The 26654-nt window shown below is 42.5% G+C and overlaps 3 protein-coding genes and 1 non-coding gene across 6 annotated transcripts in view; all 4 read left to right on the forward strand.

Moving 5' to 3' along the window:
• Positions 1 to 4597, forward strand: part of ARID4B (AT-rich interaction domain 4B) — an 87716-nt gene extending 83119 nt beyond the window's left edge. For both annotated transcript variants that reach the window (XM_035320535.1, XM_035320536.1), the window contains exons 23-24: positions 1658 to 1804; positions 2822 to 4597. In XM_035320535.1, the coding sequence (XP_035176426.1) occupies positions 1658 to 1804; positions 2822 to 2952 (278 nt within the window). In that variant the 3' untranslated portion in view covers positions 2953 to 4597. The remainder of the gene's footprint in view (positions 1 to 1657; positions 1805 to 2821) is intronic.
• Positions 4598 to 5752: 1155 nt separating this feature from the next.
• Positions 5753 to 13625, forward strand: RBM34 (RNA binding motif protein 34). The gene is made up of 12 exons (XM_035320687.1): positions 5753 to 5779; positions 6331 to 6461; positions 6586 to 6715; positions 7297 to 7436; positions 8515 to 8719; positions 9318 to 9377; positions 9962 to 10005; positions 10476 to 10559; positions 10750 to 10813; positions 10899 to 10941; positions 12443 to 12561; positions 13287 to 13625. Exons 1-12 carry the CDS (start codon positions 5753 to 5755, stop codon positions 13560 to 13562), a joined length of 1323 nt encoding a protein of 440 aa, XP_035176578.1. The 3' UTR covers positions 13563 to 13625.
• Positions 13626 to 13872: 247 nt separating this feature from the next.
• Positions 13873 to 26654, forward strand: TOMM20 (translocase of outer mitochondrial membrane 20). Of its 2 annotated transcripts, none has more exons than XM_035320541.1 (5): positions 13873 to 14102; positions 18459 to 18505; positions 19228 to 19309; positions 19592 to 19734; positions 20842 to 26654. In XM_035320541.1, exons 1-5 carry the CDS (start codon positions 13979 to 13981, stop codon positions 20884 to 20886), a joined length of 441 nt encoding a protein of 146 aa, XP_035176432.1. In that variant the 5' UTR covers positions 13873 to 13978; the 3' UTR covers positions 20887 to 26654. The 2 variants fall into 2 exon arrangements, with proteins under 2 accessions (XP_035176432.1, XP_035176433.1); XM_035320542.1 differs by lacking the exon at positions 13873 to 14102 and adding an exon at positions 17489 to 18076.
• Positions 14381 to 14517, forward strand: LOC118165378. Its single transcript, XR_004750024.1, has one exon. It is a non-coding gene; the product is annotated as a small nucleolar RNA SNORA14 (small nucleolar RNA).

Consider the following 26654-nt stretch of genomic DNA (forward strand, 5'->3'; position numbering starts at 1 on the left):
TTGCCTGTGTGTGTACGCTATTGCAGCACTACTTGCAATGGGAAGAAAAAATAAATATGACAAAATACTAGATAACTAATGCCCTCTTCTTCCATATAATGATGAGCAAATAATTGAAAAAACTCTATTAAAACAAAAACTTTATTTTTAGCCTTCTTTCTCAGCATCTGCAGTTTCTCTAGTCAGCAATAAATTGCTCTCCTTACTACCAACCATAGATGTGTATAGCACTGTGAGAGTTACTTTCTCTTTGCTTTTAAATGTCAAATTGAAACTGTGTGACACAAGTGATTTAAATGACTCCTTAAAATAATCCATGATATCCCATTCAATATTCACAGATGACCTTAGTACATGTCAGGTTTCTGAAGCTCTCAGAGCATTATGCTCTGCTCCGCTGTGATCAGTTGCAGGCTGCACGAAGGCTGCTGTTCCTCGTGTTATGTAGGAACAGGAAAGAGCTAGTACAGCACATTGTGCAGGCCCTTCTGACATTCTTTTGCCAGCAGTGTTCCTTCATGCCTAGGGAATTCTCCCCTTCACCAGCTATTTCTATGCTGAGAGAATCTGACTCTGCATTTTCTTCTCCTGCCCGGAGTCTCTGTTAGTCTTACATTGGAAGAATGTTTCTCCTAGTCCTTCCTCACAGCCAACTTACATACTCCAACTTACATTCTTCAGGACTTTGTAATAATGTCTCTATTGTCACGTTCAGCCTGCTGAGATTCATCGGGCAGTTTCCTTGTGTAACAGGAGCTTTTTCTCCTTCCTTTGCTACATTGCATGTGCTAACTCTGCTTGACAGGAAACAAGTTGAATTTTGGAGTGCTATTTAACACGTTGCCTGCTGTTGCAGGGCATAGGATATTTGCAGAATGTGAGCTTCCCTCATCTCCCCACAGCCTAATACAGTTGTGGCTTTTGTCCTTCAGTGCTAGCTTCATGTGGCCCACAGTATATTAAATGACACTTAAATGTCTTTGAATGGAGTGTGTACAGCACAGCTTACCTGTGGCTAAAGGGGACTGGAGCCAGCTAGTTCTTCCTGGCTGTGTCCCCCACTGATGTGCACCATGCTGGGAAGAGCTCCCAGCTCGAAACAGCCTGAGGACAGCTGCTGTGCTGCCTGTGTCCGTGTCCCTGTGTGAGATACCGGAGAGAAGAGACCTGGTCTCATTGTACCTATGGCCTATGCCATGGATTCAGATTAGAACCAACCCATAGCTATTCCAATTCCTTTCATAACCTGCTTGTTCTGTAATGAGCAAGGCAAGTCAGGCAAGACTGACCTTCCTGCTCTATTAGATCAAATGGAGCTCTAGCAAGGACTCAGAGCAGGAGACTCAAAGCTAATTTTGGCCCCTGTGTTTTCACTACGTCTCTATTTGCCAGTCCTTTGTGGAGAGGAATGTATGCATTTTCTCCTCCTCCTCCTTTTATTAAAAAAAAAAAAAAAATGTGCATCTGTTGGTGGTATCACTTAAAAAGAATAAAAATGTTTGTGGTAATAAACAGCAGTTGCTGTTGCTATGTTTGGATGTGCTGTCTGCTGTGTCAAAGCATGTCACTAAGATTTGAGTACTTCCCACTTCAATGGCGTTCAGAAGCTTTTGGAAGTCTGCAATACAGTAATTAACAGAGATTGTTTAATTTGCAGCTGACTTGGAAAATTTGACTAGTGCAGAACGCATAACTGTTCTTCAAGAAAAATTGCAGGAAATCAGGAAACATTACCTGTCCTTAAAATCTGAGGTGGCTTCCATTGACCGAAGAAGAAAGCGCTTAAAGAAAAAGGAGCGGGAAAGTAAGTGCTGGGACCTAACTCTTCTTCTTTTAGAGGGCTGTCACATGTCATGTTCTTCAGGTGTAAGTAAGACTTGGAGAATTTATAGGAAGATGTGTGCCATTAGGAGTCTGAGTTTCATTGTTATTTTTTCATGCAATTTTATTTAAAACACTGTATATGATTATTTTAAGATCTTTATAAGGTACTAATCAGGTATCCAGTGATACTTAACTAACCTGGGGGGGAAGGGGGGGGAACATGTTAAAAGGCAGGCTATCTATTTTATTTAAGCAGAGCTACTTTACACAGGAAAAAAAAAGTTGAATAAATTTTTCTAAGCTATGGACAAAGCATCTGGAGGTTCTGAATAACATTACAGTAAACCATAGTACAAGTTGAAGAAAAGTAATATTTCTTGTGTGTCTAGTTAAGACTCTCACCTTAGCATAAATGATGTGGGATTAAAGGAAATGATCAAATTCTCTTGTTCACCTGAAGCTGTTTTATTTCTGTAAGTAATTTTCTAGTGCTCCTGCTTCTGACAGCATTAAGATGATTTTCTTCACGTCTCATTTTATCTGCATATTTAACTGTACACTGACTACAAGAGGCTGAAATGCCATGTATAGTAAGACTTTGGATGGCTATAGCCTTTACATGGGCACTGCAGTTGCTGCTTGGTTGCCAGAGCCAGGTGTCTGGGCAGGTTCAGTGCTGGGACAGGGCCCTGCCAGTGCGCATTCGTGGAGAAACGGGAGCTGTTGAGTGTGCTTGTGGGGAGGAATGACTACTGGCATCCTCTGTCTGGGTGATCAGTGAACCAGGCCTGCAAGGGGCAATGCTGTGCTTTCTTGCACATAGACTAACTTGTCTTTCAGAGTATTTCCCACAAAAGCTAGGAAACTGAGGTGTTTTTAATTATTAGACATTAGATGTTGCAGTCAGGATATACAAATCCTCATCATTGAATGGGAAAACCTTTTTATTGCTTAATATGTACATTCGTAAAATCTGTGTTTTCTCGTTCCCACGCAGGTGCTGCTACTACGTCATCTTCCTCCTCCTCACCTTCCTCTAGTTCCATTACGGCTGCGGTTATGTTAACGTTAGCAGAACCATCTATGTCAAGTTCATCACAGAATGGAATGTCAGTTGAGTGCAGGTGACAGCAGGACTTGCCAAAGCACTTTGCACTTAATGGCTGCTGAGGGCCACTCTTTTTTTTTGATTTTTTTTTATACTGCACAGTGGCACAAAATTCAGACAAGCACTATTTTGTATTTAAAGTTGTTTCTTGACAAGCTAACTTTGCACTTAAGTGCACTTTTATGAAGAAAAAGTACAACAAACTGCTTTTCCTCAAGCAATAATTGTTTCCAACTTGTCTGGGAATTGTAAGTCCAGTGACTCGAAGGCCTTCCACTGTGGCAAATGGAGGCTGTTCACTGCCTGTAGAGACAGTACAATAAGCATATAGTTGTTGGGTTGATCTAAATAAATGTGGTAAGGCTTACTGTACATGTATTCCCTGGTATTTTGTTAAAGCTGGAACATTTGATATTTTTCCATTTATTTATGACAAATATTGAACCTATTTTCATTTGTACAAGCTAATTGTTTTTTAACTGCTAAGTCACCTTATAGTGGCTTAATTGTATACGTCAAGCACATGTATTCAATTCAAAACCTGCAGTTAGGATGTTTGACATCAGTCCTGATAACCAAATACAAGGATTCCTTTAAAAACAAACAAACAAAACTGACTAATGTTTACATGTTTGAATTAGGCTTAAATAGGTTACTCTGGGTTTTAATGGCCCATTAATTGGAATGAAACTACTGTACTTTGCCATTTTTCTATAAAACAGTATTTTTTTTTAATTTTGATAAAATACATTATGAAAAAGGAAGAAAATGGCTAACAAACTGTATTAAATCTTAATGTATAAAGATTGTATTTAGCCAGTTTAAAGTGTATATTTATTCATAATGGATTATAACAGTTATATTTTTGTGTTTTCTTGTAAATGTTTCTTTTCCCTTAAAGCAACAAATATTTCATTTGTAATGCTTATTTTATTACGAGCTTCAAGGAGAGGACTTCAAGACCGAGTAAGGTGTGAGGTTATAATTTGTGGTTGCTGATATGAACACTGCCACAAAAGGGTAGTTGTTTTTAAAATAAATAGCTAGCTGAGTGGTAGACATTTAATTTTTTAAATGCCTTGTACAAATTCCAAAACCAACTTCAAACTGTTTTCACTTGTATTGATTTTATGTTGTATGAATCCCAAGCTCTCTCCTGTTAATTATATACCTTTGTAAGACATTTGTATATTGCGGAAGTGTTCATTCAAGCTATTTAATACCTGGCACTGTTAATACACAGTACTTTATTGTACAGATTGTTTTACTGTTTTAATTGTAGTTCTGTGTACTTCTTTTGGCTGGGGAAATAGGGGCTGGCATGTTTTTCTTTGTTTTCTGGCAATACAACATGTAAGAATTCAAAGCATTTTGTTTGTAGATGCTAGAGTGTCAGAATCCTTTACATTTGACTTTTCTAAGAAAAGCATTTTCAGTCTTCGTAGTGTGTGCTTAAGGTTAACTGATTTTATTGAAAATGGTTTCAAAGTATTCAGAATTGTACAGGACTGTAAAAATTTGTTGACAAACGTTGAAGGAAAAGCTTATAGAAAAAAGCTATAAAATATATATTAGGTTCTGCAGAAAATGGAGAATTATGTAATATATTGTACAAATGTAAGCAAAGGCCTCTGAAATAAAATGCCATAGTTTGTGAATCCCTGATTTTGTTTCTAACGGTTTAATTAAGTAACCGTAATGTGTTCATTTAAGTGACAGCAAGCTGCAAATTAGTTTACACCATATCAAATACCATTTGCTAATAAAAATAGGAACATGAGTTAGACCAGGTACATTGGCCCATGTTTTCCTCTTAGCAGTCGGCTCAAATTAATCTTTTCCAGCAGAACAGGAGAGCTTCGCCTATTGACATCATGGAAGCTGAACCAGTTGAAAGAAAGATGAGCTTTGATTTGTGTTAATTCAAGTAGTTTGGCCATGAATAAGAGCTCCTGGAGATACGTGCTGACTTTTAATAACAACTGGTTAAGTTCAGATATGGTAGAAGTGAAATGTGAACCAAGTCTTTAGTTACATCTGTTTACACCATGTCTAGCCTTCATTCAGCTGACCAAATTACTCTTGCACCTGCAAAATGATGGATTACCAATGAGGATGGTAAATGATGAGCTTTGGACACTTTGTTCATATAGCAGTGATCTGAGACTGCCAGGAGTAAATTTTTATTAATACAGAAATCAGAGTTGTAGGAGTTCAGTTCTGCCTGCAGTCCCAGGAGGTGCAGCTGGTGATGCAACTGGAAACTGCATTTAGGCAACCGAGTTCCCCCTCGCAACTGGTTCTGGGTCAGGCTGTCTCGCTACCAGCACTTGCACTTCGATACAACAATCGTTCACTCCTGTGCTGGGAGGGTTTGTTTACTTCTTCAGAATGGAATAATGGAGAGGTTCCTCATTAGCCACCTCCCCAGGCTTCCCCACTGCTTAATTAGGTTGAAAGGGTTTGCATAAATAGGGATTTTTGCTGTTCTTTATTACAGGGATTGTTTATTTTGGGTGTCTTGGATGCAGCATAATGAGTAATCAAAATCAGCTCTGGGTGTTCTATATTGCACCTCTTCTGTGAAGTGTTTGCAAATGGTTTGTGGTACTTGTGTCCCAGTGGTTACAAGTGAAGATTCCTTTGCCAACTGCTTAGCTAGGCGAATTTGCCCAAGTTTCCCGTAAGCGAAATCTGAGCTTCTTTTCAGTCGGTATACTGCAATGCAGCTTAAGCATGGGTGCGCTTCCTGCTTGGCAGTCACCGTGCTTAACGCTGAGCAAGAACATGTGCCCGCACCCTGGAGTGCCAGCCCTGAGGATGACCTTAGAGGCAAACTACCCCTCGGTGAGGCTTCACACCTTGGCTGGGTGACAGGTGCGTTTTGGGCCTCGTGTTCGATCACGTTGAGAATGGCTGAGGGTGGGCTGTCAGCGTGTGCTGAGAGCACAGCTGGCTTGGAGGCTGCTGGTATTGCTCCAGTCCCCCCGGTGCTTGCACGCGCTAGGTACCATGAGCTTTCTGTCATGCCATCAACTTCCCTTCTCGGCCTCAGCCTCTGAGCTCCTGGAGCCCCTCCGTTTGCCTTGAGGACCAGCAATTACCCGTCTCTGCTAACAGCTGAGCGCGTGTCCAGGGTGATCTTGCTGTGTTGATGCTTCGGGCGGCCCCACACCACCGCCTCACCCCCACCCAGCTCCGTCATGGCACGAGGGAGCTGAAGGGCCAACGCCAGCGGTGCAGCCGCCCCTCCAGCCCTTAAGTGGCGTGCAGTCTTCTCCTCCTGCCTGACTACTGCCGCATCTCGACGCACTGGAATTACGTTTCAGGCCCCAAAGCTGTAGCAGCAGATCCCCGTGACGAGCCTGCCAGCCGCCCAGCGCCCTGCCCCTTTGCAGGCCGCCTCGCACCGCCCCCGCCATCTTCCCCCTCACGGCCCCGCCCCTCTCGCCGGAAGTGACGACCCCCCCGCCCTTCCACCGGCCGCAGCCCTGGCGGCGTCCCGGGGCGGCGCGGGGCCGCTGGCCGGGTGCGTGAGCGCGGGCGGTGCCCCCCCCCCCGCCCCCCCCCCCCCCCCCCCCCCCCCCAGCCCCTCAGCCGCTCGCGCGGCGGCCGTTGGCGTTGGCCGTTAACGCCGCTCTCCTCCCGCGCAGGGCCGGCGGCGTGTACGTGGTGGGGCAGGTGCTCGGCAGCCTCTTCCCCGGCGCCGGGGCGGCGGCGCGGCCGCTGGCCAGCCTCTTCCGCGCCGCCGCCCCGCCGCCCGTGCTGGTGGCCGTGCCCAGGGTGAGTTCCTCCATGGGGGTGGGAGCCGGGCGGCTGGGGGGGGGCGCCTGTGTGCGGTGGTGAGGGACGCCGCGGGGTTCGTCGCGGAATTATTAGGAAGGGAGAACACCCCCAACGTCGCCCGGTCCGGACATCCCCCTAGCACCAGTGTCACCCGCTAAACCATGTCCCTAAGCACCACGTGCAGCCCCCGTGGAGCGCAGGTCTGCTCTGTGCCGTGCTCCCTCACATTGCACGGCTATAAACCCCGTGTGCTGGCAGGGCAGGGCGGCAGGCGCGTTCCCAAGGCGGTCAGGTAGTTTGCACCACCTTCCTGTGGTCAGACAGGGGCAACTTGGAGCAGAACTCCTCTTACTGCTCTTCACGACAAGCAGCCATCGTGGTGATTCCAACGGAGTAGAAATGCTGCCACAGGGGAGTGTGGGGGACAGGTCTGGATGTAGGAAGCACCTCTTCTTGCAGACTTAATGCCTTCGCTTAGTGGCATTCTAAATAAATCATAATTCATAAAATTATCATAGGGTATTTCTGGAATTTTGTATTTCAAGTTAATTCCTTTAACTTTTTTTTTTTTTTTTAAGGAAAATAAGAAGAGAAAGCATCCAGAAGTGGAGAAAGCGTCAGAAGATCAGAGCTTGTCTAACAGGCAAGAACCTCCTGTAAAAGTGAAGAAAACAAGAAAAAATGAACTTTCAAAAGCAGAGAAAAAGTTGGCAAACAGGTAAGTAGGTGATACGTTCTTAAAGTAGGATTAAAGAAAAAAATCCATCTAGATTAATAGTAACGTTACGAGTTTAGCGAAACAACAAAATTCTAGTGTTCAGTCTCAGCCTTGAGTTTAAGAAGATGGCTTTGAAGAAGCTTGCGGCAGCGTCCCATAGTTTGCACCAGAAGGTGATAAATACTTCAGCTTCTTGTCAGAGGTAGGTCCTAGGTCTATGGAATGCAGAACTGCTGTTAGAGGGCTAGCAGGGCTGGAGGTTGGAGATGCAGATGCTGTTCTCTCTGGTACAAGGTGATGCTTTCAAGCTGTAGGTGCCTTTATCTGGCAGTCCAGCAGAGGTGTTTTCACTAGGAGCAAGGTACAGCCAGAGCTAATTGTCTTTAGCGTGCTGCCTTCTGCTGCGGTGCAGAACTGCTCTGTTAGTAGCTGTCCATACCCTCAAGCATGCAAGGCAACTGAGGTGCTGTCAATTCAAGCAGGAAACTATTCTCTTGTTCAGTTCTTGAATATTGGCATGTGTTTGGTTATAGCTCTTGAGGCTAATACCACGTCTCTGATACTGTTTCTTGGGCATGAAAAATGCAACAACAAAATAACTTATTTGTTGTTTTGGTGTCCGTAGCCTTCTTGTTTATTGTTCATGCAGTTCTGGCAAGTTTGTGTGGAAATCCATTAGTGATGGATCCCAAAAGATTGTCTGTTGTGAGTGCTGTGGATGCCAGGAAGAATAAAATATTTTCTTATTTCTGGTGTACAAAGATGATTTTTTTCCCTTCATTTTTAGACAAAACAATGTACTTCTGAATTCTTCCTTAGTTACACGTAACAGTGAGTTCCATGGTCTGGGGCAGCAAATACCTGACTGTTCCATAATATAGAAAGCCATGTTTATGTAATGCATAATAGGCAAAAATGTTTGAAATTCTACGTTGAACGTCGAATTGAATGTAGAACTACGTCTACGTCATTTAAAATTATAAGTTAAAATTCCTGTCTTGGAGGCTTCAGTTCTTTTACCTCAGATGTCCTGTTTTTTTCCCCATCAATTATAATTTGCTTGTCTTTTTCTGAAAAGGGAGAGTGCTTTAGAACAGGCCGATGAAGAAGAGGAGCAAAAACTATTTCAAAGCAAAGTGAAAAGGGCTTCTCGTGCCATCGCCAAAAGTGGTGTTAATTCAGAAACTCTAAAACAACAAAAGAAAAAAAATGAGGCAGAAGAAATGATAAAAAACAAAAGAACAGTGTTTGTTGGAAACCTACCTGTCAACTCCACTGCTCAGGTACGTGAGTTGATTCTGGCGGCTGAAAGAATGAAAAGGCTTATGAAAGTTACCTTAGTTTAAGGGAATGTTTTCTCATGAGAACTTGCAAGTGCTTGTGACTAAAATTGCTTTTTGTGAAACTAGGAAATAACGCTCATCTGAAACCATTAGAGGCAGCCTCTTCTGATTTAGTGGGGTTGAGCTTTTTACAGCAGTGGCTGCAGTTGCTCTTTCTTCAGTAGATTTCTTTCGGTTGATTTATTTTTCAATTAAATATTACTTAATAAATGAGAACTGCAAGTACAAAGCTTGAATCTGCTTCTAATTTTGAATATAAATAATACTTCAGATGGTTGCATAAAATATTTTAAATTTATGCCTTCCTCTGTGCTTAGGGGTGTGAATTCCGTTTTGGCAATCTGTAAAATAAGAAGCTGCCACATGGAACACAGAAATAGTTACAAGTTGCTTGCTTATTTTTAGTAGCCTGTTAACATACCTTGTATGAGTGAAATGAAAATAGTGTAAAAATCTTACTAGTAAGTAAGTGTTCAACAGTAATAGTTGTTATCAGGATGCAAAAATACATTGAATATCTGTAATGTTTTCTGTTCAGATGCTGAAATCTCTTTTTAAAGAATATGGACAAATAGAATCCATTCGATTCCGTTCTGTGGTACGTTATTTCTTCCGAGGTTACGTGGCATTTACTTTTGTGACCTTACAGGATGGTGTTCATAAGGGTTGTACGCTTATTAATTCAGGAGTGGGTTTGGGTGGGTACATTTTACCATTAGAAGTAGCCTTGGAGATGTTACCACAGAGGCACCATAGGTGCATCTTTCCATTCATCACATTTTACTCATCCTGTAACAACAGTTTGTACAATCAGAGCCGTGTCTTCTGTCCCAGAAGTATGCCTGTATTATTGGTGGTTTAACTAAGGTATTGTTTAACTGTTTGTAAATTACAGGAGCTAAGGAATATTGACTGTTAATCACTGCACTGGGTAAAACAGTTGAAGATAATTGTCTTGGAACTCAAGAAACATAGCAGATTAGGTTAAAGCCAGCTATGTAATTTTGAGATAATTTCTAGATCATCTCTGAGAATAGCCGTTTACATCATCTGCTCTGTGTACTGGCTATGTTACACTGGGTGGGAATGGAACCTCTTTGACTTCTTCTTTGTCTTTGAGAGCAAACATTAGAGATAAATTGACTCTAGGGCCAGTTAACATAAGCTCTTTTTATTTTAAAGGTTCCAGCAGAAGACACTTTATCCAAAAAGTTAGCAGCAATAAAGTAGGTTCTGCTTGTGAGTTTCATGCTTTATTTTTAAAGCCAAAAATGATTTTTAAGTGTTCTTACATATTTAGCTATATTCATTTTTTTTCTTTTGTTTCTTCGACTTTTGAAATTACCTTTGTGTGTATGCAAGTTTTTTGAGAAGTAAAAAGGAATTATGTGCCCGGTATAGCAGTAAGTAATTAATTATGTTAGATTGGCTACTTCCTTGCTAAAATATAAGTGCAGTAATTGTCTTTAATTCCTTTGGGTGTATTTCTGCACTGAGGACACTCAATCTGGGTGCAAATAGAAGCTAAGATGTACAGTGGGACTCCCTTGGACATAAGGAGCTTCTCACGTTTTAAGAGAATTCAATTTGCTCCTGTGTGCAAAACAGAGGAGATATAAACATGTTTAACAGGAAGTGCTTGTGCGCTGCACAGTGTCTCAGAATTATTTAAATGTGTTTATTTTTCCTGTTCCAGGCGTAAGATTCACCCTAACGTGAAGTACGTTAATGCTTATGTTGTATTTAAAGAAGAATGTGATGCCATTAAGGCCCTAAAAAAGTAAGTCTTGGTTTTGGTCTTCATGCCTGTTGAAAGTGAGAGTGTGAAAGGTTAAGTTTAAACTACCTCCCCTCTTTTGCTTGATTTAAAATATTTTTTTTTTCAAACTTAAAAGTAAATTTGCTTTTGGAAGAATACTATGCAGGGACATTGTAAATTAAATATTGCCTTTTTCTTTTGACTCCAAAAGAAATGGAACAGAAGTTGCTAGTGGATTTCACATCAGAGTTGACATTGCATCAAAAAACAGTTTGGTGAGTAATGTGTTTGACTCAGTCATTCTCTGGTTTTTGTTATAACAAGTAACATAGTGTCTTACCTCTTCCTTGTTTTCTTCAGCATGACAATAAACGTTCCGTATTCTTGGGAAATCTCTCATATGGTAAGTAAAATGGATTTTCACACCTCATTCATATTCCACTTTTTGGAATATGCTGACATTAGGATTTTCTTTATTGTTTTAGGCATCTAAATATCACTTACTGGCATTTTTAAAATAGTAGTTTTATATTTTGACTGAAACACTTAATGGAGTAAGTTTTCAGCAAGTGCTGCAGATGAATTTTCTTCTGTTACATTTCTAGAACTACAAGCACTTTTATTTCTGCATAGAGCCATAGCGTAATGAACTATCAGACATGTGCTGGTACTTGTTTGTGAACCGCTTCCAAACGACACACATTTAGGGCTAGTTTTGATGCTGTCTGTGAGCCATGGGATGAGTGGCTCTGTCCAGGCAGCTGTTGGCAATGGGTTGTTGTGGAGGGGCTTGCTGTGCAGTTCGGGTGAGTGCTTAATGAGTATTCAGCTGCTTCTGAGTAGATGAAGGGATCGCTGTCGGGTGTGGTCCGCACAAGGATATTGATGAAGTCAGGATGCTTGGGATGAGCGTCTGGCCTTGGGATGGTGTGGATGTGTAAATATGCAGGGTGAAGGCATGCCCCGTGCTGATGACCTGACCCAGAACTGCTGTCACACACTGCTCATGGCTGTGCTGAAATAAATGGGCTTTGGGCTTCAGACTAAAACGTGACCTGCCTGAACATCTGAGAGGTGACAAATCTGAGTTTGGTGACGTTTCTCTGCTGTGTACAGCTTGTGCCAGTGCTGTCTGTGCTTCCGTGCCTCCTGCAGAAAAGAACAGTTTGGATGTTCGCAGTGCTCTGGAAGTGACTTCAGCACCTTGAACTGTTCTCAGAACACTGAAGTCCCGTTGTTGCAATTAAACCGGTACCATTAAATTCAGACCCTCCCGTAGCACAGATGTGATTTTGGCTGTGTAAAGGGACTTACACAGGATGAAGTGTAGCTGTACAGGAAAGAGAGTAACCTGTGGTTTAGTAGTGCTACATCACACCTGTCTTTCTGGTTGCATTAATATGGCACTGAGAATGCTGGTAAAGGCCACACGTGAGGCTCAGTAATATTAATCCCATCTCCCCCATCCAGGTCAGTGAGCATTAGGCTTCAAGAACTGCCAGCTGAAGCTCAGTAGCGTCAGTTATTAATTCTCAGAAATAGATTCTGGCATAAGAAGGAACTAAAAAAAAAAATTGCATGACTCTTAATTTCCAGTACTTTCAAATCATAAATGAAATTATTTGAAAAACATCTTTTGATCTTTGCCTTCATTCTCCTTTGTGATTTGTATTGTACTCTTCAAAGCTAGAGAATCAGTGAGTGTCGAAGTAAACAGCCCTTTGTAAAGTCTGCATTGTTAACTTGCTGGTATTTTTCTGAGCCACTGGTACATAATTTTTTCTATCTAAATAAATATATTGTGTACCTAAATTGGTAAAATACAGAATACTTGGATTTGGACTAGGCTTTTAAAGTTGCCTCTCTGACTGAGGAGACGTCTGTTTTATCGTGCTTGCCTGCAGACATCAGCGATGATGCCGTGCGAGAACACTTTGCTGACTGCGGAGATGTGGTAGCAGTGCGAATTGTGAGAGACAGGCAGACCGGCATGGGGAAGGGCTTTGGCTACATTCTCTTCGAGGTACGTATGTATGGCGTGCTCAGGACAGTGGGAATTCTTCAAAATCTGAGCTGGGGGTTGCTTTTGTGGCCTTTTCTGACCTTTTGTTCTTTTGGATATGTATATGATGACACATGGTAGCATTGGTTTGTACCTTAAAGGTAGCTTGGAAGACCAGTTCCCTGGAAGCACGTAGAAAGCAAGCTATTTTAGGTAAACTACAAAGAGAAGCTGCAAAACATTGGGGTTAAAGAAATGACCTTTACAGGAAAGATTTATAGGAGGAAAAGATGAGTTCAGTTGGTGTAACTGCAACATTCTCCTATTTCTTATGTTTCAAAATATATACGGAATTATTTTCTCCTGCCAGTTCTGTGGCTAGTTCTCCCCATTTAGGATTCTGTATGGCTTCCTTTCTTGTATTTTTCTCCCAGCCTCGTCTTCCTTAGTTCATCTCCTGCAGTCCAAGACCTTTTTTTACCAGTTTCTCCTTCTTTCTACCTCTGTCTTTTGCAACTTGTATAAGCTGTTTCAGAGCTCGTTTTCAAGAACGTGTGCCTCGGTGCACAGGCTGTATTGGTGTGCTCGTGTTTCTGAGCAGAGATGTCTGTTGTTTAGTGAAAGAAGCAGTTTGGGTGCTGTCTGTAGTAAAACCCTGCCTACAAGGATTAAAGAAAGGCAGCTCTTTGTTGGGAAGTCATCAGCTGTAAGCAAACTACTCCTAAGGCGAATGTCTGTTCTCGTAGAATACGGATGCCGTGCATCTCGCTCTGAAACTCAACAACTCCGATCTGATGGGAAGGAAGGTGCGAGTGAAGCGCTGCGTTGAGAAGGGGAAGGTCCCACAGCGAGCTCCAAGCCAGCCTCGTGGGCCCAAGGACAGAGCTCGGACCGCGGTAAAAAGCAAGAGCGTTTCCAACAACTCCTTTGTCGGTGAAAAGGCAACCCCCTCCAAAAAGAGCACCAAAACAAAGAGACTGAAAAAGCGTGTTACCAAGAAGAAAGCTGGGAAAAACAAATAGCTTTTGCACAGCCCAGTGCGATGTAAAGATGTGGCTTATTTTTAATAAAACCTTTGGATAGAGGCGGTTGGTGGGGTGCCGTGGCTGCTGTCAGCATTCACCCAGCTGCAGCCCTTGGGGTTTGGGCTCCTAGTGGCGCGGGGTTGCGGTGTTCCACACAGTGCCCCACTCGCGCACGCCGTGCACGGGCCAACCGCGCCTGGGGCTGTCGGTGCCGTTCCGGCGGCCCGCGCCCGGTGCAGCTCGGAGCCCGCCGGCCGCGCATGCGCCGTGGGGCGGGCGCGCTGCGGCGGCGGCCGATGACGAGGGTGACGCGGCGGAAGCGCGTCGCGGCGTCGCCTTCCGCTGCCCGCCCGGCCCAAGGTGCCTGCGGAGCTCGGCGGGGCCGGCGGGGCCGTCCGTGGGCGCCGCGCGCCATGATGGTGGGCAGGACCAGCGCCATCGCCGCGGGGCTCTGCGGGGCGCTCTTCATCGGGTACTGCATCTACTTCGACCGCAAGCGGCGCAGCGACCCCAACTTCAAGAGCCGGCTGCGGGAGCGTGAGTGTCGGCGCCGCGCGACGGGCACCGGGCCCCGGCGGCGCCCCCCCGCGCTGCGCCCCGGTTGCGGCCGTTGGGCCCCTTCCCGCCCGGGCCCGGCACGTGGCGGCCGCGCGGCGCCCTCCCGCCGGCGGGAAACAGCGGAGGGGGAGGGCGGAGGGGGAGGGGGAGGGGCGGGGGGCGTCCTGAGGCGCCGCCGCCTGCGGCCCGCGGGGAGCTGGTGGCGGGGGGGGGGGGGGGACGGGACACCCGGGGGCGGCCCTCGGGCCCCGCCCCCGCCGCATTCTTAACCCTCCTGGTGGCCTCGGTCCTGGCCGCCAGGATAAGAATGAATGCCAGAGGAAAATGGTGATCTATCCAAAACGGGGAGCTCCTCGCCCCGGCTCTCCGTTATTTCACGTCCCCGACACTGGCTTGAATAACTCAGTAATGGGTGGGCTTCCTGCGCTGGCTTCTTGAGCCCCCTGAGGAGCCCAAACGGGTCACGAGCAACACGCCGTGTGCTGGGCCCTTCCTGCCATGAGAACAGGGATAGTTACCCCTGTAATAACTGAGCTGATCAGGAATTACTGACGTTACCAGAAATGACTCTCAAGGTAGACTTCCCCAGCGAGCAAACCCCACGTGGCAGCAGTTTCATGGATGGAAGAGGCAGTGCTCACAGTGGGGAGCACCACAGCAGCACGGTGGTGCTGTGGCCTCCAAGCACTTCTCACCCCATACTGCAAGGCAGACAGTGACGGGTTTTAGTATAACAAACTGGTGTTTGTTTGTCTCACGCCATAAATGTAGGTTTCGGCAGTGTAATCGGCTGTGTAGAAGAGAGGATACTGGATTACGTAAATTTTTTTTACAGAAACATCTAAAGTGATTTTTGCATCCTGTTTTCCTTACGTGGGCTTCTGCCAAGTAACATTCTGAACAAACCTTAGGCTGGCTCTAAAAGTTCTGCTGGAGACCTTGCTGGGGTTAAGAACTTACTTTGAAAATGGAAAAAATCCATTGTGGTTTGGTAAGAGGTAGCTGTTACTTGGAGGACTTAACTGAAAGACCTCAGATCCTTTAGCATGACGCACTGGGCTGCTTCTAGTTGAAAGGCTTTAGATAATATTCAGGGCGTAATGCTGTCGCTGTTCCTGCAGCTGGGATGCTTCTGTAGTGTTATCAGTGACCAGATCGGTAACAGCATCTTTGCCCCTGGATGGTGACGCTCAGTCTGTGAAACGCTGAGCAAAGGCAGGGTCGAGAGCAGCAGCCATTCCTTGGATGAAGATGTACTGCTTCTCAGGCAACAGCAGGAGCATTGTATTAAAAAACTGTGGAAACCATCTTTACAGTGGGTAAACGTTCTTAGAATAAGATGGCTCTTCAGCCTCTGTAATGCAGTGTCACCAAAGTTTAGGAGGGACCAGGGCTCCGAAGTGTCAGCGGATTGCAGGTTGTATTTGTTCAAACATCACACTGGCAGACAAATGAAGATCTGATACTATTTTGCCATCCCAGTTACATTTACATCCTTTTGTCTGGGCTGTGGTAGGGCTAAAGACTGCGTTGGGAAATCCCGTAGTAAGAATGAAGTGGCTGGATCCAGGTTTCAGGAAAAAAAATGGGAGTCTCCAAGAACGCAGGGACTTTGGTTTTCCAGATGTCTTAATCTTGCTTATTTAGTGGGTATGGTGTTCTTATTTTAGATTTTTGTGTTCCTCCTTCTGGTACTTAATTGTATTTAATCTTGGGACCAGAAGATTGTAAGGCTGTAAACATCTGGAGCTGGCTAGTGTCTGCAGCTTTAGTTTAAGACGATAAGATTTTAGATGTGTTTACTGTTCTCGTTCTTGAATACACAAAGCGCAACTGCTTTGTGTGCAAGTAGAGACAACAGCGCTGGGGTTCGGCACCTTCTGCCTGCTTCGCTCACCTGAGAAAGAGGAGCACAGGAGGCAGGCTTCGCAGCAGGGAGATGGAGAGGCGAAGGGTTTTGGGTCGGTGTTATGGGACTGCTTGCGAAGCTGCTGGTGCAGCTCGGGATTTTTGCAAATCATGCTCAAGCGTCAGGTTGTCTGCTGGTTTGCATTTGAAACATTTTTTCCCATACGCAAGAGCTGTGCCTGAAAAACCTGCAAGTCCCGTGCTGTTTGAGAGCTGGTTTTGGATGGGTGCACGTGGATCTCTGTTGTACCTAAATTCCTTCTATGGAAGATGGCTACAGCTTCGTCCCTCCCCTTTTTAGATTGCAATTATGTCTTTAGAGAAGAGGGAGATTTTCCTTTTCTTGCAGATCCTTGAGGTAAAACAAAAAATTGCTCTTCCTCCTCCCTCATTCCCTGAGCCACAGCTTTTTTCTGTTGTATTTTAAATGCAAATTTTGGCTGTTGTTCTGAAGATGTTTTAAATTTAGTTTTAGAAACTGGTATGGGAGGAATTCCTGCATATACTTCAGAGCTATTTTTTTTGTAATTCTTTTAGCTAGTGAACTTAAAAAGAGCCCTGTAAAACACGTTAAAAAAAAAAAACACGGTAGCCAGACCTCAAAAATTCTGTAGATCAATGTTTAATCTTAGAATCTCGGTGATTCTTAGCGCTCCTTCATTAGTCTTTGGTTAAAGTGTATGATTTCATACGTTCGTGATCAGTAGTCAAAAACTTTTGTTAAAAATAAATAGTTGCCAGCATATGTCCTTATTTCTTTATCTCTGAATGCTTAACTCGTGACTGATAGTTGATGTAATTTTTAGAAATTGTCAAGAAAGCACAATTTCCTCGTGTACTTTCTTTCAATGATGTTTTTCCTGAAAGCACTACAGCTGCAATGTGGCTTATTTTGATGCAGAAACATTCCAGTTGTATTTCTTTTTCTCATTTTGATTTCATCTTTGAGATTTAATCTATTAGGAAAACTGGCATGCCAGTATATCCTATAATACGGTTTCAAGTTTTTCTAAAGCATTAAGTTACACAAACTTGAAGTGGGCTAACCAAAGGCACTTTCAAAACTTTCAAAAGACAAATTAGTTTTTAATATTCCAAACAATTATAATCATTTAATTGTATTGAGATAGGATTCTGTATGACACAAAATATTGCTGCGTACGATGTTGCAAAATGCTATAGACAGGTCAATATGTTGTAGAAACTGAAGTACGAAGGGTTATTAAGGCATCATGGAAAATACAAGGGTGATCCACGTAGTTAGAATGCGAGTTCCCTTTATAAAAAGGATAGTTGACCTTGTCCATAAATTTCACACATCACTTTGTCACTGCTAGGGAATGGTTTTCCTGAATGTGTCCTTCATGTGGACAATCTGAAATTCTTAACTCGTGGCCATTAAAACTTGCAGTCATATTATTTGGAAGTGTTTCCAGTGTGTAAAATTGTCTCAAAAGACAAATCAGGACTGTGTGACAGCTCTGCTTCATCAGTGTAGGTGTTCACAGAGCAGACTTTGAGGACAAATAGTGAGAGTACAGTTATTTAACCATGGGCTGTATTTAAAAGTTACGTTGGTGTAATTACGTCAGTTGATGAACCAAATGACACAAACTATTCTAAGAAAACCCCTAGAATTGCGCTAATTATATTGGGACAATTATTCTTTTTGGCATGAATAGCTGCTGCCATAAAGTATCGTTATACCTGCCTAATTGCATTAAAAGCAAGCGATACATCATTTTAATTACACTGGTTGTGCTGCAGTGCTACAGTTTTCTGTTGCAGATCAACTTTATGCCTTCAGGTTGGATGATTAAGTTGTAAATGTTTGTTCCATCTGTAAACATTTGCTCTCCTTGGGTATTTAATTTCAGGAACTTATGCTCTCCTATGGCTTCTGCAGCAGGGTGGTGAGATGCTGCCACCTCTTTGACTACTTCCCAGGCCCGTGCTATTGCAAAACAGCTGGGAAAGTACACGTATGTGCTGCCACCTGCTAAAGCTTCTCTTGGTGGTGCGCTTCCACATGAAAGGGGCTCAAGGTTAGATAGCGGCTCTTCTGTGTCTCATGGTTGCTAGAAAGTCACGTAGAGAAATCTTGTATTAGCCTAATTCTCTTCTCAATGCTTGTGTAGTGCACGAGGTATGCCCTCCTACAGGCCCTGTGCAGGTGGTGTTTACCAAAGCCAGGAGAAGGATTGTCATTTTGAGTCAGTGTGTCACCGCCAGCCCTCCTCCTTAGGCCTCTAAATGATACTCTGTTGCAGAGAGTGGGTTGCTATCTTGTGTTCAGTCTTGAGCACTTGGAATATATTCCCAGTTTCTGATTTCAAAAATAACTTTGACTTGTTCACTGTTTAGAACTATAATCTGAAGACTTTTTAAACTGCAAATTAAAAACATAAGATATTTTTATTCTTACAGGAAGGAAGAAACAGAAGCTTGCCAAAGAGAGAGCAGGGCTTTCCAAGGTAACACTGTGCTCAATAATGCAGTGCTATTTTGAAAGATGTTTCGTTTATACCAGGTTTATTTGTGAAATTTGTTTAAAAGGGTAACTTGTCTATTTCAGCTCTGCCATTACAAACACTTCTGCAAATATGCAGTCTTTAGATATTTTTAAAATTTCACAAATAACCATATGAAATGATTGCTCCCTTTTCAGGTCAAATAGAGGCCTTGTACTAGAAAGTATAACATTTCCTGTGTGACTTGGAGGTGCTTTCCTCTTTGTAGTATGTCCATAAGTACTTCTCAGATTGAAAAGCCATTGATGGGATACAGCTACAGCTGAACTTGGCAGTTTTTTGCTGTAAGAATTTGACTGGCTTCTCTCTTTCCTTATTGCCAATGGATCCTTTAAGAAGAGTTAAATATGTCTAAACTGATTTTAATAGTTGCAATGAGCATTACTTAGAATTTGTATTTGCTATGAAACTGTATACATAATAAACTGAGCAGAGGTATTTCGGACTCTGTCCCTCAGTGAATGCATGATGCAATAGTTTGAGACTTGAGTCTGATTTTCAGAAACATTCTGCATATGTTTAACTCAGTGGTGATACTTTTAATTTCTTTTGTGAGTTTCTGTGTAAAAGTGGTTGTGCATGTTTGGTTTTAGTTGAGAATTTTCTCTGCTCAATTATTAACTAATGTTTAAGAGCCAGCTTCAGTTTTACTATGTGTCTTACAGTTGCCTGATCTGAAAGATGCTGAAGCGGTTCAGAAGTTTTTTCTTGAGGAGATCCAGCTTGGCGAGGAACTACTAGCTCAAGGTAATAACATAATTTTTTACAAAGGGTAAGTTGTAAAAATAATTTTTCTTAACTTTTTCTAGAAAATGATTTCTGTACACTAAGATCTTTTGGGAGTCACATTTACCTAAGTAAATCTAGTTGCTCGTTTCTGACCTTCCGTGTTGAGAAGCTTCAACAACGGAGGAGAAAATAAATGTGCGGATTGATTCTACGTAATTTAATGCACTGTTGGTGAATGCTTTATGCAAATACTTCATCCTTTGGAAGAAGTTTGATTTCAAAACGTGATTTGTCATGCAGGTGAATATGAGAAAGGTGTTGATCACTTGACCAATGCCATTGCTGTGTGTGGACAGCCGCAGCAGCTACTACAAGTTCTACAGCAGACTCTTCCACCACCAGTGTTTCAAATGCTTCTAACTAAGCTCCCTACAATTAGCCAGGTATGTGAAACATTCCCTGTTACTGAAGTTGAAAACTAATTAAACTTCCTCTGTCATCAACTGCATCAGCCTTGAGTATTGTTTTTGGTAATATGTTTTTTGTATAGGTTCAGTTAGATTAAAAGAAGGTCTTTAACCTAAAACATTAAAAAATATTTATGAAAATACCATGCAGCATTGATAGCAAGCAGGGCAAAATAGAAATAGAAACCTTTTCTTATGCATAGGGTATGGTAAGCTCTTCCAAAGCAGAGACATCTACAGGCATCTTAGTGTATAAGCATATCCAGTGTTTTCCAGGTAGAAGTTGGATGTCAAAAAAGGGATACCTTTCTTGCACTGGGTCTTAATTTTCATTTTTAAAAATTACATATAAGTACCTGTAAGTGCTATAGAAGTCTATCAGAATGAATCTTGTTTTTGCTAGGCTATTGCTTTTGGGCCAGCTATCAACACGGGATGTTAACTAGCACCAGAGCACGACAGTTTTGGAAGCTTAGTGGTATTCCTGATGACAAAAGTGCTGGTAGCTAGGTGTATAAAATGCCCTCTCTTTTTAAACTGTGGTACTGTGCAAGTAATGTTGATAACTATGCTAGCAAGCGAGTCTGTTCTAAAATAAATAACAGAAGTTTTACCTTCTGGGAGTGCAAGGGAGCTCCCTCGTGATGTTACCTCACATAAGGCTGAGACTCGGTGCTGTTTATCAGTCAGCTGCCATTACAGCTCAGGCCTGGTAACATTTCAGGTCAAGGTCCGTATCGTTAGCACTGAAAAGCACCGGATACACAAGATGTAAAGGTCTGGGGAAGCAGTGGAGCAAAAAAGTTTCATAAGAGAACAGTGCCAAAAACCACACAGAGGTCATCACTTGAGGCTGACAGGATATTATTTATCTGATTTTGGCTTTGGTTGGTATTGCACAGTATATAATTTCTACAGAACTGGCTGCAAAACCTTTTGTCAAATAGATTACAATTTTAACAGATTAATCAGTTTGCTCAGTAGTTACACTGCTTAATTTTCAGTGTAAAATTACATTGTTGATAATCAGTTGCCTACTGTCAATTTTATGTAATTGTGAATGAGTTTTTCTCCTTCTTACAGAGAATTGTAAGTGCACAGTGCTTGGCTGAAGATGATGTTGAATGAGGTCACACCACAACAGGGGGAAAAAGTGTTTTCTTACCCCAGAAGATGAGCATCAGTAGGGGGATAAAGGGGCAAACATAGTAGTTAATGGACTGTGTACCACATCGGGTTCTACCAGAGTTAAAATTAACTTTGTGTAGGTGGGTTTCACAGGATTTTATTTATTACCCCAGTGAAAAGTGTATTTTGATAAGAATTCATTTTATAAATACACTGTGTTGAGTTATCAAAGTATCACTATCTTCGTTATTAAAATATGCAGTTGTAATGTTGTACATATAAAGACATAAAACTACAACCTATTGAAAACCCAATGCTCATTTTTGAAAACAAACAAACAAACAAAAAGTTATGGCAATAAAGATTTATCTGCACTTGTGTGTCCCTACAGTACTACTTTAAATTTCAGAACATTTGGGTGTCAGAGCAAACGATCTAAAAATGACTTAACATTAAAATTTATTTTTAATGTTATGGCTGGTCTTCCAATGCTTTTGATTAAAAACCTCGTGTTATTTCTCAAAAAAATAGGTGTGTGATCATTTAAGCTGTAACTGGTCACTTCAGAAAGAGATGCAGATCAGAATGGAACTAGATGACTGGCTGCAGAAAGAATGACACATCTGTTTGTCAGGTACAATGACACCTCTTGTGATGCAAGGCAAAACTGTATCTGCCAAACAGGAAAGCTCTGTTAGTGCAGGTGTCTGAAATAAAGCTGCTAGGAGAAGAACCCTGGACAGATTTTAAGAGCACAATCATTGGTTTTTGGAAAGCCCGAAACATTTTATAAGATAACTAACATTTCAGTCTGTAGTTTTCAAGACCATAGAAAATGGTTGTTAACAGTCTTTGGCACTTGTCTTTAAAATTTTTGTACTGATACAAGTAACACAGGTAACACGTTGATATACCCAGGCTAAACCAGCTAAAGCTACTGGAATTAGAAACATGTAAAACTTCAGTACACAATGAAAAGGAGCCAAGTAACATGTAGGCTCAAATGTGCTTTCAAAAGAATTCTTCTGCTCATTTTCCACCGGTAGGATGTTCTAAATTTCAAGTTATAACAGACTAGCTTCTGCCCTTTTCTGGTTTTGTGCTATGGCCACTCAGGCAGAAGAAACAATTAAATATGGAGCTTTACACTTCAGCACGGTGACTTATGCTTTAGGGTGTTTGTCTTACAGACCAGCTGATAGTTTGTGATTGTGATGCCAACACATTACTAGTAAGGTACTAGATGGCATAGTCCAAACAGAAGCGATACTCTGAATGCACTTTAGCTAACATTCCCATTTATTTCTGCCTCATTTCAGCCTGCTTTAAGTTTCTGTAAAGGCAGATTCTTCGAAAACAGGTCTCAAAGTTTCAGAAATTGCTTAGCACAGAATTTTTGAGAGGTTAAGTGAATAGTTTATGGTCACTTAGCAGTCGGACACCAGAGTTTAGGAGTGCAAATGACTTTTGCTGAGTCTTTCAGATTGGACAATTCAATTTGTTATGGAGATATTTCCCCACTAAGCCCGTGAAAATACAGTGTCCCAAGATTTGGGCTGCTGTTGAATTTTTCTGTAGTGGGACAAATACTGAGGCTCATGGCTGGTATGAACAAAAACTTCTAGAATAACCGACTGTAACTTAGTCTTTTTGTTGTGCTTGAGTTGTTCAGGAACCATAAGGTAGAAGTAAAACTTAATAGCCATAATCTTCAGGTGGCAATGACTGTTTTCCTCTTTTCTTTGGTTTAGAGGGACAAAGTTATTCTGCACCTAAAATATTTAATAAAAAAAAAAAAAAACAAACACAAAAGTTGCAGTAGGTTCTGTGTTTTTGGGGTGCATTTGGGCTTTTTGGAGGAGTTTGCCTTTTTAATTTTAAGGGTTAGGAAAAATTTGTAGATTAAGCTGGCAGCACTGTTCCCACATGTACCTGCTATCCTTGCTGGGGGTCATTTCAGTGTAATATCTTTTTGGTTCATATTTTAACCTCAAGGTAAATCAAACTGCCTTAAAACCCAAACAGTGTAAGATACCCTTCCTTCAAACCCAAATAGCTTTCTACACTCTGGTATAATGTTGCCAGTTCAAATTCACAGCAGCAATGCTTTCCCGAACTAAGTATATTTTAGCAAATCTGTGTGTCAGTTCTTTATTTTGATGGAAGACTTGATGATTGTCTGATTGTGTTTGCAAATGTTCATTGCTTTAATAATTGTTTTAGACACCCATGTTACTCTAAATCTTTTTAGTTTTCTTGATCCTGAAAAGTTAGATATTTAGATAAAGTAGATTTAAATGAAGCCTTAAGAAGTACAGATACGGTTGCAAATCTTACAATCCAAAAGTACTTGCTTAGTAAGCTAATGGAAGCTCTGACACCTGATTTGAGTGCCTTGTCTAGTAGGGTGAGAATGTTGAACCCTTTTAATAAGGCTTAATATATATATATTTTTTTCCACAATCTGATGAGCTAAAACTTTACAAACTGTGAAGACTTGAAGGTACTGTCTAGAATGGGAATTTGGTGTTTCTCTAACAACAGCAGGCTGCCACAGCCCACGGATGTAGGAAGGAGGCTGTAACTTCAGACTGGTTTCAGACATAAGCAAAGGAGCTGGTCGCTGGAAGTGCAGTGGTACTGATGGGCATTGCTGCATCACTGGTAGCAATGCTGTTGCATTTAGTTGTGCGTAATAATACTCTTTGCCTGTGCAAATTAAAAAAGGTGGACATGAACTATTGCAGGTGGTGTATATTTGCTGCTGGTGAGCTCAAAGTTCCTGGTGTTGATATCTGTAATCTTCACTGCAGGTAAAGCTACTATTCTTTCTCCCAGGGAAGAGCCATCCTCCATTCTGTGGCTCTCCCCTCAGAGGATTCCTCATAAAGGAGATCTGAGGTCTCTTAGTTTTATGTTGGGGCGTCTCCTGTCATCAGTTATGAGCTTCTCAGGCAGCTTTTGTAGCCAAAAAAAAACACAACAACAAACCAGCTAGTTTTATGATCATGCAGGACTACCTTTGTTTGATGTCTCACCATTAAGTTTTTTAGATAATGGAATCGAGTCCAAAACCAGAGTGATCAGGCACACACTGAATCATCTGGCACTAATTTCCTTACCCTAGGGAATGACAGAATAATATTGTTGCCCTTAACTTGAAAAATGAAGTCCCGGCCCTGCTGTGTAGGAGGCAGCCAGCCAGCCAGTCATCATCAAAGCTCAAGCTATTTATGCACCCAGAAGAATCTTTCTAAAATCCTATTTGTACATCTGTTGATGGTGTGTTTAAAGTCCCTTAGGCTCGACACTGGCCCTGCATGACCATTGTGTTAAAATTAATATGAGTGAAACTTCAAGGGAATCTTTGAAGTGGTCACTAAGTGCTTTTAGTGAGTATTTCAAAGGCATGTTGTACTGTGCACCCAAGCTTCTGAGTTTTTAAACATATACAGATACGAAAAGGGTTGATGTGAAGAAAGTTTCTTCAAGGCTTCTGTTGTACCTAGGTCTTGCTTTTTTTTTCAGTTTGTGTTTACTCTGTCCAGTAAGGGTTATGGTCTCATTTGGGCAGTGACCAAAAAAAAGCTTGTCTGCACAGCAGTCAAATCTGACCCAAAGTGTGTCTTTGAAAGAGCTGAAACCTGTGCTTAGTTCATAAAGACTGGAGTAGCTTTCATCATAGCAGCTCCAGAAACTGAGTTTCTGGTGGAGGTAACTACCTGCTTTCTGCAGTTGTACCCAAGGAGAGCTTCCCAGAGAAGATATGGACATCTGAAGCTGTTCTGAGAGGGCAGGAATCGCCATGTGCTGTGTGTGAATATGTGAGCGAAGCCACAGAGAGCAGCTGGCCCTTGTGCCATGTTTCTGTACCCAACCATCCAGCAGGCTAGAACTTGACAATGGGCAAATTTTTCAAAGTACAAAGCTTTCCATTTGTGCTTACAAAAATATATATATATAAATAAGGGTTTTCCCTTCTTTCCCTGCAATAGGGACATACAGGTGCTAGTTTTACAGATTATTTACTGTATATCTTTCGATAAGGTGACTACTCTGTGTTTTGTGATGACTGCTGTAACCTGATAATCACAAGTTCTTAAAGGCCTGTGTGCTCTAAGCTTTGGACTCCGCAGGTGTCCTTCCAGTTCCTGTTCTGTAAAGATCAGGCCTGGATTTCACGGGTTAATAAATGCGTGTCCTGCAGCCCAGCATTTACCAGCATTTCCCTTGCGCCCTGAGGATGTTCTTGACTCCTTACCTTTGGGATGAGGGGGTGTCTATCAGCGCTCGCCTGCTCTGGTGGTTGCTGAATGGGGTGGTGTTGCAGCTGGAACGGCGTTGCTGCAGCCTGTAAATCCGCCTGGATGGTCCGTGCTGTGAGACAGTTTGAGTGGCTTTCAAGCATGAAATTTCTGCTCTGCATGGAGGCAGAAAACAGCCTCTGCCAGCTAGTTCTGCATCTTCTCACAACTTGGACCCTTGTGACTTTGAAATCCTAATTTGCTCGCGCTTTCATTTGTTGCAGCAGGTCTGAATCTAAACAGCAGAGGGCAGTTTTGCACGTTGTCTGTGCAAGCTCATCCTGCAAAATCCTGATTTTAAGAATCTTCGTGTCTCGTGGGGTGATGCAATGCAGTATTTTGTCCAGACAAATTTGGTACAGTGTATCAGACAGGGTCACTGGGGCAGCAGTGGCAGATGTTTCTACCGATACCTAATTTTGGCACTTTAAATTCTGTGTGTTTTGTTTGGTGTGGTAACATGATGAGAAAGGTTTCCCTTCCATCCCTCAGCCCAAACCAGGCATTTAGATAAACCTGCTACATTGTGCAGCTTGAACTCTGCAACACACAACTGCTTCTCATTCCCTGCCATGTCAGAGGTGAGCTCCCCCTGCGCAGATGTAATGTTTCTGGATGAGCTTTGAAAAAGGAGTGAAAGGAGAGCTCCGGTTACCTGCAGTAGGGGTGGAAGAGAAATTCTCCAGCTTAAGCCTGGAGTTGCACTGTCTGAGATGGGCTGTGAGAGAAGGGCTATTCCCACCCCCCAAAAATATAAAAAAAGGGTAAGATGTTCTAAGTTGGCAATGGGATGCAGTTTTGTTGCTGGTTGAAATTCAGCCTAAGATGGCAAAATCTCCTTGTGCTGTGGCAATCCCGTAGCTGACGTGAAGTGAGCTGGTGGGGCCCCTCTGATGCCCAGGAGGCAGCTCTTTGTAGCACAGTGGCACCTTGGCTTGTGACCAAATCTTAACTATTCCCGTGCTTCAGAAGTGGTTTCTCTGTGCTTCTTGGGGTGTGTTTGCAGGGGAAAGTGTATGTTGGTGCTGTACACGTAAATGGAAGTTTTCGGCCTCTGTAGTTGTCAGTCAACATATTTCTGGGCATTTAACTGGTTATTAAAAATACTTAGGAGTCTGCTTAAAACATAGCAAGTACCTAGAGAAATAGAGCTGTTTAATAAAAGGTATTGTCTCTGCACACCAGGCTTCTCCTCCTTCCCTAGGTCAATCTGGATGTGTCACACCCTATAACATAGCCTGGAAGATACAGAAATTTGCTGTAACAAACTAAACTTTGCCTGGTTTGGCACGTATGTAAAAGAGCATTTCCTGGAGCTCCGAAACAACCTGGTTAGCATCTTCTGTTGTATTTAATATTGTTTAATTAGAAGTAATGTACTTTCTGCTGTGATGATTAAAATGACAATGATTATTGCATGGATTTGTTAATTATAATGCAATGACTAATTAAACGGAGAAATGG

This window comes from Oxyura jamaicensis, chromosome 3 (genome assembly GCF_011077185.1).
Source record: "Oxyura jamaicensis isolate SHBP4307 breed ruddy duck chromosome 3, BPBGC_Ojam_1.0, whole genome shotgun sequence".
Lineage (NCBI taxonomy): Eukaryota > Metazoa > Chordata > Aves > Anseriformes > Anatidae > Oxyura > Oxyura jamaicensis.

Bases quoted from the DNA above. Each gene is read 5' to 3' on its own strand.
- RBM34 (XM_035320687.1), top strand. From the start codon at position 5,753: ATGACCTTAGAGGCAAACTACCCCTCG. The intron at 10,814-10,898 runs GTGAGTAATGTG...TGTTTTCTTCAG, and splicing joins TTGCATCAAAAAACAGTTTG to CATGACAATAAACGTTCCGT. The intron at 12,562-13,286 runs GTACGTATGTAT...CTGTTCTCGTAG, and splicing joins TTGGCTACATTCTCTTCGAG to AATACGGATGCCGTGCATCT.
- TOMM20 (XM_035320541.1), top strand. From the start codon at position 13,979: ATGATGGTGGGCAGGACCAGCGCCATCGCCGCGGGGCTCTGCGGGGCG. The intron at 14,103-18,458 runs GTGAGTGTCGGC...TTATTCTTACAG, and splicing joins CAAGAGCCGGCTGCGGGAGC to GAAGGAAGAAACAGAAGCTT. The intron at 18,506-19,227 runs GTAACACTGTGC...TGTGTCTTACAG, and splicing joins AGAGAGCAGGGCTTTCCAAG to TTGCCTGATCTGAAAGATGC.